The sequence below is a fragment of the Agelaius tricolor genome, unplaced genomic scaffold, assembly GCF_023055355.1.
Source record: "Agelaius tricolor isolate 1412-34295 unplaced genomic scaffold, bAgeTri1.0.p SCAF_2, whole genome shotgun sequence".
Classification (NCBI taxonomy): Eukaryota; Metazoa; Chordata; class Aves; order Passeriformes; family Icteridae; genus Agelaius; species Agelaius tricolor.
Genome location: NW_027269262.1, coordinates 71,108,328 through 71,123,767, shown reverse-complemented (window position 1 = coordinate 71,123,767; position 15,440 = coordinate 71,108,328). Strand labels below are relative to the sequence as shown.

The 15,440-nt window shown below is 34.3% G+C and overlaps 1 protein-coding gene across 42 annotated transcripts in view; it reads left to right on the top strand.

The window, feature by feature from the left end:
• The window catches only part of RIMS2 (regulating synaptic membrane exocytosis 2), a 445,153-nt gene that overhangs the window by 48,064 nt on the left and 381,649 nt on the right, over positions 1–15,440 (top strand). For 33 of the 42 annotated variants that reach the window (XM_071421431.1, XM_071421435.1, XM_071421415.1 and 30 more), the window contains exons 2-3: positions 12,628–12,660; positions 13,066–13,152. The exons of the other annotated variants lie outside the window; for them this stretch is intronic. In XM_071421431.1, coding sequence (XP_071277532.1) covers positions 12,628–12,660; positions 13,066–13,152 — 120 coding nt within the window. The remainder of the gene's footprint in view (positions 1–12,627; positions 12,661–13,065; positions 13,153–15,440) is intronic. 42 annotated transcript variants of the gene reach the window in all.

Here is a 15,440-nt window from a genome sequence, read left to right as displayed (position 1 = left end):
TCATTTGCTCAGAGGAAGAGTTAAAATAATTTCTGAGTAGTTACCCTATGAAAGCCAATTAATGAAGTTTAAATAAACATGGAATTTATTAAATAGTAGTACCATTTGAAATTTAAGGGCTTTTTTCATTGTTTATTAAAGCAATTTTCTGAATAAACTGTAAAAAGACACTGAAGGAAATTAACACCCAAAGCAAAAATAAATTTATAATGTCACTGCAGCATTGAAATATAGAACAGCTTGATACATCAACCTGCATTGTACTCTGGAATGTCAAACCCAGTGGACCCAAAACCTCAAGATTTTCATAGGCTGAGTAAATCCACAACTCCTTCAACTTGGAAATGTCTCTGATTCAGCCACTGACCACTGCAGAGGATCATATGTGGCAGGACCTAATGCGAATTAATGGAGATTATTAATACAGTTTAATGGTTAATATAGTTTTAGGTTTTAAAACTAAAACTTGGCATTGTCAGCCAAGACAAGATACTTTGATCAGAAGCCCTTACAGCTTAGATTGAAAGAAAATATTTTAATTAATTTTAATAGCAGGTCATTTAAATGCTTTTAAGCTTCTGCTTACATTGTTATTTGTGACATAGAAATGATTTGAAAGAATTTTAATTCTGATAAAAAAATCAAAATTGTTAAAGATTAATTTTGCCAATGTGCTCTGTATGAGGTTTTTTTTGTATGTGTTATTTCCTTTATTGATTAGTTGTTTTCTGTTTAGAAGGCATTTGCTAAAGTAGTTCCTTTTTTTAAAAACAATATTCAGAGAATACCATCTGTCTTTTAAAACCTTAAGAGTTGGATGTTTTAAGAGCAGAGAGAGTGGCATGTAGGCAAAATTGTCAGTAGTTTCAAAACTGACTGTGCTCATGGGTTTGGATTATGTTCATGTCTGGAGCCCAAAGTTTGCTCACTAAAACAAATACAAGCCCCAGTTTAGTTGGCATCCATGATGTAGCTCTGGGAACACTTTCTTGCTCACTGTAAATATGTCTGTACAATATGAGAAAGGAAAATGTGCACAAAAATGATCAATTTAAATAAACCCCTCAAACTAGGGGAGCCTTACTCATGCAAAAATACAAGACAAGGGCATAAAAAACAAAGCATCAGAAAAAAATCAAGGAAAATGGTGTTCCAAGTATCATCTAACTTTTGTTCACTTTAAAATAAAGGTGCAAATAGCAAGCAAACCCCAGCAGAATACTGATAAAAAGAGAAATGTAGACAGAAATAGCAAACAATTCTGGAATATTTTCTTTCTTAGTGGAACATTGTTTCAGGCATATAAAACCAATGGAGAAGAACATTTCCACTATTGTAAACTGTGTTGCTATAACTAGTCATGCAGACAGTTTATAATAATATTCTATTTATGATTCTAAACTTTCTCGTCATCAAATGAATCACCAGACAACATCTGTTTTTTAAAGAAAACCTCTCATGCTTTCTCTCAGTAGCATGTAAACTGGGCATTGTATTTACTTCTAGTATCTCATGTGGTCAGAGACATTACATCACAGATAAGATTACATCACAGTAATTTCCTGTGACCTCCAGATATGAACTATAAATTATATAGAGTATGTGAATAGAGAATTCAATGCTATCTGCAAGTATTCCCATTTATTTTTTTATTCAACTAAATATATTCTCAGGAAAAACCCCAGTATTTTATGTTTTAGTCTCACAAAAGAGGTCTTAATAATACTGTAATAGCGTCATAATATAATGATATTATCATCATAATACCACCATCAGCCTAATAATGTATAGTAGCTTCTATATTATTATATAGAATAGATAATAGAATAATGTAATAACATAGGCATGATTCCCTCATAAAATATTAAATAAGAGTCTTTTTAACTCTCAAGATATATGTGAAAAACACCACCAAATCAGAAAAAAATGAATGATTTCTTGATAAATAGACTATTTGGAAGTATTGTCATTGAATTTGTATGCATTACTGTTGTATTTCTCACTCATTTTTTCTTTTCCTGGTTTTTCACTTCTTGTTTAAATCTTAGAATGTAATATCTTTTTTTGTAGCAAAAGTTATATTGTGTTTCTTGTTTGGTAGGGAACTTGAATTTTTCAAGCCATTTAGTAATCCAGCCTTACAGCTGAAGCACTTGTCCTGCCAACACCCTGTTTGTTTTGCAATAGTGATCCAGAGCTTCATTGTGATCAATAGTGATCCAGTGCAGAGGGGCTGCAGGACACAAGTCTGCTCCAAAAAGGGGCTCTTTGTTAGAGTTAGTTTGGAAGAGAAGAATGGGAGCAAATTAATAATTTTTTTTAAAATTTCTGTTCCAGTTGTAGCCTTTGCAATAACTCTTCTCTAGGATTGCCTGAACTATGGAAGAAATTTGAATCTCTTTCACACAATTAAATGTCACAGTCAGAAATATAGCTTATTGTCTACTGTGTAGTTTTTAAGCTCTAGTGTATAAGATTTTCAGCTGGTGGATATCTCAGAGATAATATTATAGAATAGCTGTTTAACAGGCAAAATAACATATCAAGTCCAAAGTAATTACCAGAGCATTTAAAATTAATTACAGAGTTAAAATTAATTGGTTTTAATTCACCTGCTAGCATCTGAGCCCAGGGTTGCATCTTTCACTAGCAGCTGGTGATAGAACAAGCATCTATAAAAGCACTTTCTGCAGGAGATGCTTGGAATGCCATCTACTGTTGAAAAAGTAAAAATCCAATCCAAAAGCAACTCAAAACCCTTAGGAGAAATTTCTATATTAATGGACACTTACATTAGAATTCAACTCATGTTCTAAAAAGGTCCTAATGTGTTTGATTTCAATATCCTAGCTTTTGTATCAATTTTAAAATTAGGGCTTTCTGTTTTATTTTATGAATTCCTTGAGAATTTCAGTTAATTGCAAAACATTTTGAAGCATAAGTAAAACATCAAGTCTCATCTTTCCAATACAGAAAGAAGAAATATTGCATTAAGTAAGAAAAGTTGTGATCCAAACACTGAAATAAATCTGCTTAAAAATCCTTTTGATTAAAATTCTAATTTAAAATATTTAAGCCTTTTTTGAGTGTTTTCTAAGAAAAACTGTTGTAGGACAAAACCTTATTTGGTATTTGATTATCCATTACAGAAGTTCACTCTGGTAAAACTGTTTGGAGATAATAATTTACTAAAGTTTGAATAGTCTTGTACATGTGTATGCTACATTTGGATGTATTTATGCATGTGTTATTACTATAGTAGTGGGAAATGTTTGCATTTTGGTCATGAAAAAGACTATAAAATTTACCTTGTTACAGTCATTCTTATTTCCAGGTATTGAATATGGCTCACTGTAATGCAGCTATTGTGGTTCATTTCACACGTCCTGTAGGCAAGAATGAAAAACATTTTTTTACTCTTTACACAAGATATGTGTAAAAAAAATACGCATAATATTTTTTTTCCTCTTTACACAAAATATGTGGCAGACCTAAGTGCTATTCTTCCTTGGAGAAACCTGACTTTTTGAAAATAGATACAGTCAAATGAATGCTAGCTCTCAAAAATTAATCTTTGCTAGAGTTTAGGTTGTAGAGATATCTGTAACTTCAACATTTTTTCAATGCAAATCTCACCCAAGGCTTGCTATGAGGTCCTCATAATTACAGAAAATTGCATCTAATAACAAATGCTATGTGACAATTGGACAACTTTGTCTCTATTCCTCCTTGGAAAATTAGAGGAAAGTCCAACATTTTTTTCAGGTTTGATGCCTGCTGTCTCAGAGTGATTTCTTTCATTCTCTGTAAGTCATCTGCCTGAAATATCTACATATCTACAGGACTTAGGAGAGTAACATTTAATAAATTGGGGAAAAAATTAAATCCAAATAAATCTATTTTCCTCCAATGAATTGAAATATGCATGTGCTTAAAGTTCAATCAGCTAAAACATCCTGACTGAAGGCAGTTGCTACTTATAGAGGCTGTGAACAAGTGTCAGGCTCCCATGTGAGGTGTTTCTGCCTGTTTAAAATATGAGACCTGAGATCAGAGAGAACTCAGGGCTTTTCAGATTGTGTGAGGGAGACATTAGTGTGACCAAATATAAAGCAGGACAGTGACTGTTTTCTCAAAGTTGAACTTTTGACAGAAATTGAAAGTTATTTGTAGGTGTATTGCCCCCTTTTTTTTTTAATCTGAAAAGGGGTCTACTGACAGAACAAACTGATTGCATTCAAGGAGGTATTTACTTGTATCTCATGTCCTTGAAATGGACTTGGAAATTCATTATAGTGAAGAATGATGCAACATTAGATGCTCTTTAAATGAGCTGATAAAAACTGAACAGGTAAACTACTTTTAAAGGAATATCTACTATGGTTCAAGGATTCCTTAAATTTGTGTGTGTTTATCATCTGCTGCCCTTGACATCCTTCTTATGCATGAATTTGATCTTTTTTTTGTTCTTACTGCATTTCTAAAACAGGCTAATTTTTGGCTTTATGTGTTGCAAGTTAGGTGGTCCAATCTTGCAGCTATTATATATGATGCTAGAGATGAACAGATATTGGTTGCTTTACCCAGATAAAAAAGCAAATCTAGTGGGACTACTAGTTCAAAAATATTAGTAATGTGACAATCTGAAAAAAAACTTCTGAAGTTTTAGGATTGAAAGATACAATTTCACCCAATATAATTCCTTTGTTAGGTTTGTTTATATTGTTTTCTGGTTGCTGCCCCTCTTTGACAGCTTTGTGTGATCCATGACCTTCTATTATTTCTTACTTTATAATTTTGTTTTTCCAAGTTTTTGTACATGTCTCATTCCCTCAGCAGACACATGATACCTATGTGGGAAGCAGCTGGTCTGCTGCAACTGGGCAACAAATTATAATGCTGAGGGCTTTCAAAATCTTAGAATTCCCATTTAATCTGTGATAACTAAAATATTTTTCCCCTATATTTAGTAAGGAAAAAGCTGCAGTAGTTCATTTTAAACTGTGTGGTATGTTTGGACAAACCCATAGACCTTTTAATAATATCACCTCCCTGGTATAAGCCTCCTGCTTGCAATTTTGTATAACCTTCAAAAGAGAGCATTGATTGGTGAATGAATTATTGGGACTGCACATAACATCTGTATATGTTATATACAGTATGTGTATATACTATATATACATAGTGTATGTGTAACTGTATATAACATAATGGCTACTGTTCATTGTAGTACTTATTTAATAGTACAGTTTTAATTTAATATTGCTATAATAACTTTCTCATGTGCTGATTGGTGAGTTTGACATTGATTTTTATCCTTTTACTCTGAACACCATAACAAATAGCAGGGAAGAAGTCTGGCTGAGTTAGGATGTGTGAGAGGCGAGGGAGCTTTCATTTGTAGAACAAAGTGTCTCCTTCTCCCATCCCAGAAATGAATGGTAGGAAGCATTTCTGCCCTGAGGAGTTCTTATCCTAAGATAAGCAGAATCCAATTTGTTTTGCTGATTCTGAAATACTCAAAACATACTGTCATTTCTTCAGTTTTAGAGTTAAAAGTACAGGGCTGTTGAGCACTGGTTTTGGTCACAGTGAGCCACATTTTAGTAGATATTTTATAAAAATATTAGCATCAAACTTTACAACTTGTCTGTCTGGAACCTTAGATTAAACCATCCCATTTCTAGTTAACATCTAAATGTCAGAGTAGGCTTTATCTCACAGAGCTTGTTATGTTTATGGATGATCTTCATCTGAGGCTCATTCAGGGATCTCATTCAGCTTAGGCTGTTATACAGGAGCATGTATATGTCTGTGCTTATCTGTAAAGTATGTATGGTGCCTTCTTGTTGTTTGTCAGATATCTTTAAAGTAAATTTAGTTTGGACTTCAAGGAATGTTTAACCTTTTAAGCTTAGATTTAGTTAGGTTTTAAATTTTTTCTGTGTACCAGAAAAAATATTGTTTCTAGCCCAAGTACCCAACTTCTCCACCTGCTTGTTCACTTATATCAAATATCCAGTTACCACTCCTCTACTGATTGTGGAAGTGCTTTTTTTGGAAACTACTGGTATGTTTGTTACAAACATTACAAAGTTACAGTAAAATCACCTGCATATATATTAAGGAAAATATTCCTCAAGACATTACTTTCTTGTCCAAAATATGGTCCTTCTCAATTCAACTGTTGATACTCTCTAAAATAATAAAACACTTGGAACAGTAATATAAATTAAAGACTTGAAGTGTGATCAAAATAGCTAAACTGCATGTTATTATGTGGTTTTTATATATAATCATAATAAATGCAAAGAATCAATTCAGTAATGTATAGTATTTTACAGTTATGTAATTGGCATGGATTTATGTTTGACCTCCTTTCTTGGAGTTTAACATACTTACATAATTTAACATAATTAATCTGTAGAAATGCCTTCTCAAGAAAATAGCTGGTTATATTTGAATATATGTCTGTGTTAACTCCCCTGTTCTGTCAAGGGTGGATGCAGGCCAAGTTATATACTGTGCTTGTGTCGTGTCTTGACTTCCAATGTGTGAGTGTAGTCACTGCAACTAACCCTTTTTTGTTTGTTCATTTGGTGCAGGGCATGTAATTGAAATACTGTTATGAAGACTTAGGGGAAAAAAAAAAGGAAAGAGTCCACAGCAGGCAATCTAGGAAAATGGATTAATGGACCTTGCATTCTAAGACAGGGTGGTGGAAACCTTCAAATGTTGCTGGAGCTGATGATCTCTCCCATTCAGCAAAATTAAAATGAGGGAATGGGTATCTTCACAGTGGTTTGGATATAGTTATGCATAGAATGCAATTTTTTTGACAGAAATAATGGGAAGCAAGAGAGAAGGGAGGTTAGAATTTTATCATTGTTTCTTTAAATCTATATTATTTTCAGTGCCATTTTCAAGGGTATAAGTTCCAGGGGAGGAAGTTGTTCTAAATTAAGAAATATTGCCAATGGTAAATACTTTTAGAGATTATTATATTCATATGCTGTGACAATGGGAATATATAAATTCCAGGTAAAGCTAGTTACATACCTTCATTAAAATTTTTTCACAAGTTCTGCATTGAAAAGACATTTGCTAACTATGAAGTGATTCTGGAATAGTTCAAATCTGCTTAAAATTGTGGACAGTTATTGAAGAGAGAGAGAACACTTCAAAGATGTTGGTGCCTTGACTCTTGAGAAAGCTGCATCTCTGTGCTCTCCTCTGGGTTAGTGGGGTCCAGAATGCAAATAAGTTAAAATCCTAATCCTGAGAATAGTATTCAGTTTAATTCACCTTATAATACAGTTAGTTATGAACTAGTTAGCATTCATGCTGCTGTTTTTATTTGAAAAATAGCAGCTTTCCACATTTTTATTGCGTATAATATAAATCTGGGTTTGAGATGAAATTATTTGCTGCTGTCTTCTCTCAACTATTTCTATTTCTTTATTGTGAACAAAGCTGGAGGTCAATGTCAGTATGGTATCTGCAGAGGAAGCAAAATGTGACAATTCTTTTTATAGATCTGAGACTGTCCCTCATCCTTCCTGTATGATTTGCTTTAGGAAAACCAGATAGTTTGGAGCATTAATATTTAATCTCATGTTGATTCTTAATCAAGTTTAGTGTAACATGCACTGCTCATTGAGACTACTGCACATATATCCTGCTTTGTCATTAGGATCTACATTCTCTAAACTTAAACATTTCATACAAGTCTCCAACTCCCTGGATTTCCTAGGCAATATATTTGATAAAAATAACTACTCTAGAAGCATCAACAGCTTTTTAAAATTGGTACTTGCAACATTACAGCATCAACAGTAATCATAAAATATATTTAGATTTTTTTTTTTCATGGGTGAGTTTCAAGCAAAAAATTGACTTGCTTTTCCAATCTTCTCAATTTCAACAAAAGGGCTAGAAAAAACTTCTATCCTGGTCCATCCTAGTCCATGGAGTTGGTTAGGAAGTATGGAAAACATAGACTATTATTGAGAAAAAGATTGAAATTACTGACCTATATATTTTTAAATGACAGTGATATAGAATGTTATATGCTATACATGCAACTAAGTGTTTCTAGGAGACATTAGGTACACGCAGTTTACTCCTGAACATTTGATCTCCTTGTGCTTGTAGGTCCATGGATGGCAAGTGTGAATCTTGTGAGTATTTCTGGGTTGGAGGTAGATGTTATGATGTTTATCCCTGCCAAGGATGGCTGATTCTAAAATACAGATTCCCCAAACATCACTTGAGAAGAACTAATACAAATATCTAGGAGGTATAGAGTCTATTTTAAGGGTTATTTTCATAGATTGAGACACTTGAGTTCTTCCCCTATGTTTTTGTGGCTACGCATCCAAGTATGTGAAAATAGAGATGAGCTCTGGTAACAGAGTGCTTTTTAGTTTTCCTGTCTCCAAAGCACCTTTTGGAAAAAATATTTTATGGTTTTGACATAGCAGATTTTAGAGAGAAGCTTTTACTGGTGGCAGTAGATTGAAAAATAGAAAAGTATTAGGAGATTAAAGGGATAATAATTTTTATATTGATTTCATTACTTAGTTTCCTGCTTCCATTTTTCTTGTTCTCTTCCCTCTTCTTTCTGTTCTGTTCTCATATTCATTCCTTGTGCCAGTGGGAATAGCCTTAATCTTTGAGGAAATTTTTAGTACACAGAGAGGATCTAACATCAAAAACTGTTCACAGTAACTTGAGATTTAGCTTAATGATTCCAGCTACTGGAAAAGATCAAAGGGGTCTGGGACTTGGACTGTGTCAGCTTGCAGAGGAACACAAGAGTAATGGTGCTGTGTGTGTTTCAAAGGGCAGAGGTTCCCCTAACAAAGTGCTAGGTGTAAAAATTCTTTATTGTTGGCAAGTAGAAAAATCCTGGCTTGTTTTCAAGTGGAGTAGTGTATGGAGTTGTGATCTTTCAAAAAAAAAAGTAGTGACAAAATGTTCAAACTCCTCTAATAGGTGGTAAAATACTTAGTATTCTGCACTGTTAGAATACATTGTCTCAGTTACTGTAGATCAGACACATTATCTGCAGCCTCTTGGTGTTTTTAGAGCAGAATTTGTTTCTAGTGAATAATGAGAACTGGCACTGTTCTTGATAGGGTTTTGAGTGGATAGAGCTGAAATGACATAGGAAGATTAAATGAAGACAGGTAGCCTGGAAGGAGCAGAATGTAGTTATATTGCTTGGGGTATTTCAGTTGGTTTGTTGAGAAAAGCGAAGTTTGGGGGTTTGCTGACCTGGCAAGGCACTTTTAAGCACTTGTTTGTTGCTGATTTTTGAAAGGAGGATAGAAACAATGCATAAATATGGGGGTATGCAATCCAGTGTAACACAAACCAGCTCTTGTAACCAAAGGAAATACAACTGTATGTGTACATGTAGGCAGGGTTCAAGTTATCTGGAGTCTCTTTCGTCCTTTTCTGTCTAGAAAAAGATATTTAAACCACAGCAATGCTAAAAATACATTCAGTGCATTTCATCTAATGTATAATTATTTCTATCAGTTGCTACAACTTGTAATTTCATCTGAATGAAGTCTTTTGAAAAAAAAAAAAGCAGAAATTAGTCAGTGGTTTTTGTATTTAGATCCAGAATCTGTATCCATTCTCTGACCTTGAAAGATAAATACCTGGCTGCACACCTGAAGGCTTCAGGCCTGTTGATCCACAAGGTTAATATTAATTTAAAATCATATGGTAAAATCTATTAATTCAATAGATTTCTTAATAATTTCTTTTCAAATTGTAGTTTGTCTTCTATGCTTGTTATAAAGTCAAGGAAGATAATTTCCTAATCCGGGGACTGAAGGATGTATGGAGAGTGCTGGAGGAATGCGTCACTGTTATATAATAATGGAAGCTCTTGTCCTCACATAGCTGCAGTGTTGGAAAGTGGATAGTGAGTGAGACAGAATTATAGGAGGCAAAAAGATTAATTTGTAAGGAAGATATTTTGAATTCTAGGGTCATATCATATCTGACTTAGAACACAGTGTTTCTATAAAATGTGGAGAAATTAATTTTAAATGCTGGTTTTCAACGTGTCTGATAATGGACAATGTGTTTTATTTGATGGTGGAAAACTAAAAATTGATTGTAGGATTTTCAAAAATACTGAGGGTTTCCAACTGCAATTGAAGCCACCATATGTATACTATAATGTAAATATGCTCGATCTTGTTGAAAAAAGTGTACCAAAGATTTCAAACTACACACTTAGGATCTTACACTAATTTGATCTCAGTTCCACACATGAAAAATTACTGACCATGGTCACTATCCAAAGAAAATATGTTGGTTGTAATCTGATTATATGAAGGGCTCGGATTTCCTTTGTTTAGTTCTGCAGAACAATTCACAATGAAGTAATAAAAGAGTTGAGTACGAAGGTTTAAAAATAATGTATGGAAAGGAATGTATAGATTAGTGATACATTCAGTTTTCAATGCCCAGTTGTCACGGAGGTCACATTTTAGTGTCTAGTTCTGCATAAGGAACTTAGGTATTCTGAATCATTATCTAGGAGTTTTCTCCTCACAGCTGACCGCAGAGCCTCAAGGCTCATAATGTTGGGCATCTAAATTAAATGTCCTGAGCTACCTTGTGAGCAAAGTATGGACATGCTTTGATTTCCTATCCCTCCCATTTGTCCTGCTTTGAATTTTCTACATTGAAAAACAAGTGTGGATTATCTTGATTAAAGATAATAATATGATTAAGATGCATGGTAGAATGGAATTGCAATGGCATGTGACATTTTTGTTTTTACTTTTTTTTTCTTTTTTGTTTAATATTCCTGCTTGATTTTGTGGGCTTTGTTTATTTATTTTGGTTTTTGTTCTGGAATGTTACTTTAATATGTATTTCTAAAGTGCTGAAGAGGCAAAACTGTGTTAGAAGACATTTTACTGTGTGTTGCATATTCAGTTTTCCCTTTCAGTACTCAGTTTTGGAAAGACATTAGTGTTTCTCATCATCCACTTATTTAAATCTTATTTAGTCACTGAATCCTGTTTATGAAGTTATTTCCTGTGATATCATATGGTGGACAAGATATGGAGGTATTTTGGTGAGCTTTATTTTTCCGTGCAACACCAAGCATCCACTTAAAATTATGAGCCTGTGCTTCCTGTTTAGTTAGGTGAGAGTATTCTCTATGGAGACATTCAGAATATCTATATAGGAACCTTTTTGGGTTTTTGAGCATATAGGGAAAGTAGATCCTAACTTGATATTTAAGACCAATACCTGCAATTAGAGGATGTAAATATTCCTGTGGGTCAATGTCTCTATTCTTGGGTTTTGTCATGGTTTAACCCCAGTTAGTAAACAAGGCCCAGTCAGCTGCTCACTCATTCCCTCACCAGTAGGATCAGGGAGAGAATCAAAAGGGTAAAAGATAGAAAACTTGTGGGTTGAAATAAAGGCAGCTTAATAGGGAAAGTAGAAGCTAGTCACACAAGCAAAGCTAAAAAAGGAATTAATTCAGTGTTTCCCATAGGCAGGGAGGTGTTCAGCCATCTCCAGGAGAGCAGGGCCCCATCAGGTGTAACAGTTACCTGGGAAGGTGAACTCCATCACTCCACACATCCCCTCTTCCTGCTTCTCCCAACTTACTGAGCATGATGCCACATGGTCTGGAATATCCTTTTGGCCAGTTTGGGTCACCTGTCCTGGTGGTGTCTCCTCCCAACTTCCCATGCACCCCCAACTTCTTCCCCAGAGTGGCAGTAGGAGAAGCAGAAAAGGCCTTGGCTCTGTGTAAGCCCTGCTCAGCAATAGCAAAAACATCTCTATATTATCAACCCTGTGTTCAGCACAAAGTCAAACCACAGACCCATACAGCCACTATGAAGAAAATTAACTCTACCCCAGCTGAAACCAGCACAGGTTTGGTACAGAACATCAGCTTGCTCATTTAAGTTAAAGCATGTATTTTAGTTGGAATATTTTGCTTAAGACAGTGGACAACTACTAATCAGTACAAAACAGACCCTACTGTATGTATTATCCAGTTATTTCTTTAAGCAAATCCTAGTAAAGTTCACTGAGTAAAATTCCTTGCTTTCCTTCCTTAGTTTTTAGTTATGTTGTCTTCAGGTTCTGACATCACTGTAGTTTAATAAATATAATGCAGATTTTCTTTTAATCTATTGCATTTTAAATAGCATATTAGATGTTATAGATTTGCCTTGAACTATGACAGGCAGTTTGGTTGCAAATAAAAAAGAAATAGATTGTAGTTCACATAATCAAAGCACCTTCCTTTGTATTTATTGCTGAAAGTATTGCTGGAAATGTTTTAATATGGTATTATGTGCAAAAAATTGGAAGTCAGGTAACATGACTCATTTAATTTTTAGTTACATATTAAAATTTTCTATTCTTGGCACTCCCCATTTTTAAAAATAAATGGAAATAAAAACAAACCCATAGTACAGCTTAATATAAACATGCGACAAATATTAAAGCAAATCCTTTTAATTCAAAATAGGGACTTTTCCCTTCCCATTTGATACAGATGTTAGTATTCAGCGTAGTTGTTTTGAACATGTTGCACTCAGTTGTGCAAACTTATCTTTTTAGGGTCAAAGAAGAGCAAAAACCACAGCCGACACAGTAAGTAAAGTCTCTTCAAGATGCACTAGGCTTGACTTTTCTACCTTTGCCATGTTCTGCTCTCTGCACCTTTGATGGTATTAGCTTTCACTGATACCTGATAGGCTGCAGGTAGTTTGTCATCTGCTTCCTGACTGGCTTGTAAGAGAGCTGCCTGTAGCTTCTTACTCCATCCACATGTTAGCTGGATGTAGGTTCTTGCTGCCTGCTTGTGAACTGGTGACTTGTAGAACTTTACTTCCCTTACACCCTTAGTGGCTGACTTAGTTCTTTAGTTCTGCAGCTCACATTCCCATTGGCTCTAGCTTTTCTGCCTGTCTATTTCTACTAATGTTGGATAAGAAAACATTTCAACTAGTGTGGTTTTGTTGGTTATTCAGTCACATTATTTGCTTGTTTAAACAGGTGGTTTCCCTTTAGTGGGATCACTGAGCTGGTAAATAACGTTCTTCAACCACAGCAAAAACAGCAAAATGAAAAGGAGCCCCAGACGTAAGTAAGCTGCTCTCTGTAGATTAAGTAACATCTGTATAGCATTAGAACATGGTGGAGGGTATGTTTAAAATAATTTCCCCTTTAGAACATGCAGGCGAGGGCATTTTACAAGCTGAGCACAATTTGCTTTCCAACCATTCATTCGCAAAGCGAAAACTGAAAATCAGGTCTTGCTCTCCTTATCAGCAACTTAAGTGATTGCATTAGAGTACAATTTAAGGAGTTACTGCTACTGTGGTTTTTTTTTGGTTTTTTTTTTTTGTCTGTCCTTTGGCAAATGTCCCTTATAATGAAACTTCTGGTCAAGTGATGTGTTTTCTGTGCATGAGGAGCTGGAATGATAAGACATGTAGCATTATTTATAGCATGTCTATGCATATGTGTGGTCTGAGTCATGCATAGAATGCTATATGAATCTACATAATATATCAGAAGAGCTTTCTAAGTACCAGGAACATATCATGTCATTTTTTTCATGCTTTTAGAATATCTGTAATGTTTCAGAACTTCAACAGATATAAGGTGAAATCTTGGGTCAATCAAAGCAGAGGAAATTTTGACTTTGATGGAGCCAGTATTTCATCTGTGATCCTTTTATATGATTTTTTTTTTTTTGCTATCTGAAAATCTTAAGTTTTAACAGAAACTGGCAAAGCTGGGACATTGGGTCTTAGAGTAGAACTTAAAGCATGGAGAGGAAAATATTCCTTTCATAAAGAGAAACTAAAAATATTTGTTATAAATTTTCAAATTGCTAAAATGTATTTTGGATGTTATTTGAGCTTTAAACAGTTAAGTTGCTCTCTCTTCTTTCTTCTAGAGGTTTATACATTGTAAATTCATGTGACAAAAGAAATGTTTACTTTTGAACTCATGCATAATTGGTTTAAAGCATGCATATAACTTGCTAATTACTTTCTAAGCAGAATCAATTTTTGTTTATTTTTTAATATATGTATTTAAATGGATCTTCTTACTTGTGGGTCATGAAAGCTGTGATGTTTTCTGAGAATACATGGTGAAAACATTTCACAAATTAAAATGGAAAAATAGGATATAAAATTGATATTCTGTAAAGCAGTGTATTATTCTGAGCTGAGAATATTCTGATATTCTTACTTAGCTGCTTATAAAATTGTGTACATATTAATTGTTACTATTAGATACTGGCAATATTACACTTTTTATACAGTACTTTGTATTCCCCGTTTCCTTAACAGTAAAAGTTCTTCTGCTCACTAGTGTTGTAAATATGAAGCATATGGCTTTCAAGAAACTTAAAATACTATATGGGCAGTCTAAACGATGAGTTATAGTTAACAAAAAATATTAATAAATGGTTACTGTTAGAATGGAAGGATCTTTTTGAATCTCTTTGGGACCTCTTTGGGAACCAGTCTTGTTCAGTGTTTTTATTATATAACTAAGAAATGAATTAATTGGTATACTAACTGAATTTTTAGATACACTTCTCCCATTCTTGTGTTAACAACTCATGGCATGATTATATTAAAAATTATCCTGAAAACCCCAAACAATGGTTATGATGTTATGATGCTATTCAAAAGGAAAAATGCCAAGGGATGTTCCGTAGGGGTAGTTTATGTGGTTGACATAGGACAAAGAAAAATTGTGTAGGGAAATGATCTTTGGCAGAGAATCAGGGAGCCCTAATAGTATGTAAGTTGAGCAGTAGCCAGTATCCTGAAAGAGATTAATGTCATACAGGAATGTACAGACACTGGCCAGGAAGCACTGTGAAGAAGTTTTCCCACTACTAGGCTTTGGTATGGTCTCATCTGGAATAGCATACCCTTCAAAAATTATGTGGAGCAGTTGTAATTCAGTGGAGAGTAATAGGAATGAATAATTAGGTGTCTAAAAACCATGGTATGTGTTAGGAAAGAATCAAACACATGAGTTAATTTAGCCTCCTAAAAGAAAATCCCAGGGAATGAAGGAGATGGACAAGTGAAAGGAAATTATCGCTTTTCCATGTTGATCTCATGGTGAAGCTGAAAGGAGTAAGCTTAGATTGCATTAGGGAGGACTGAACTTGGTAGGGAGAATTTTTTAATGGAAAGAAAACTTAAAATGTTTGCATACTTTTTTTAGGGCTTGTTTGGAAGCTGTGAAAATCTGAAGGAGCAGGTTTGGCAAATACCTGTTAGAAGAGACACAAGTGTAGCTGGTCATGTGCTGGAACAAGAGAATGGACTAAATGACTTTTAAAAGTGTCTTCCAGCACTGTTTATTTGTGATAATTTCATTCATGTGTTAATTAT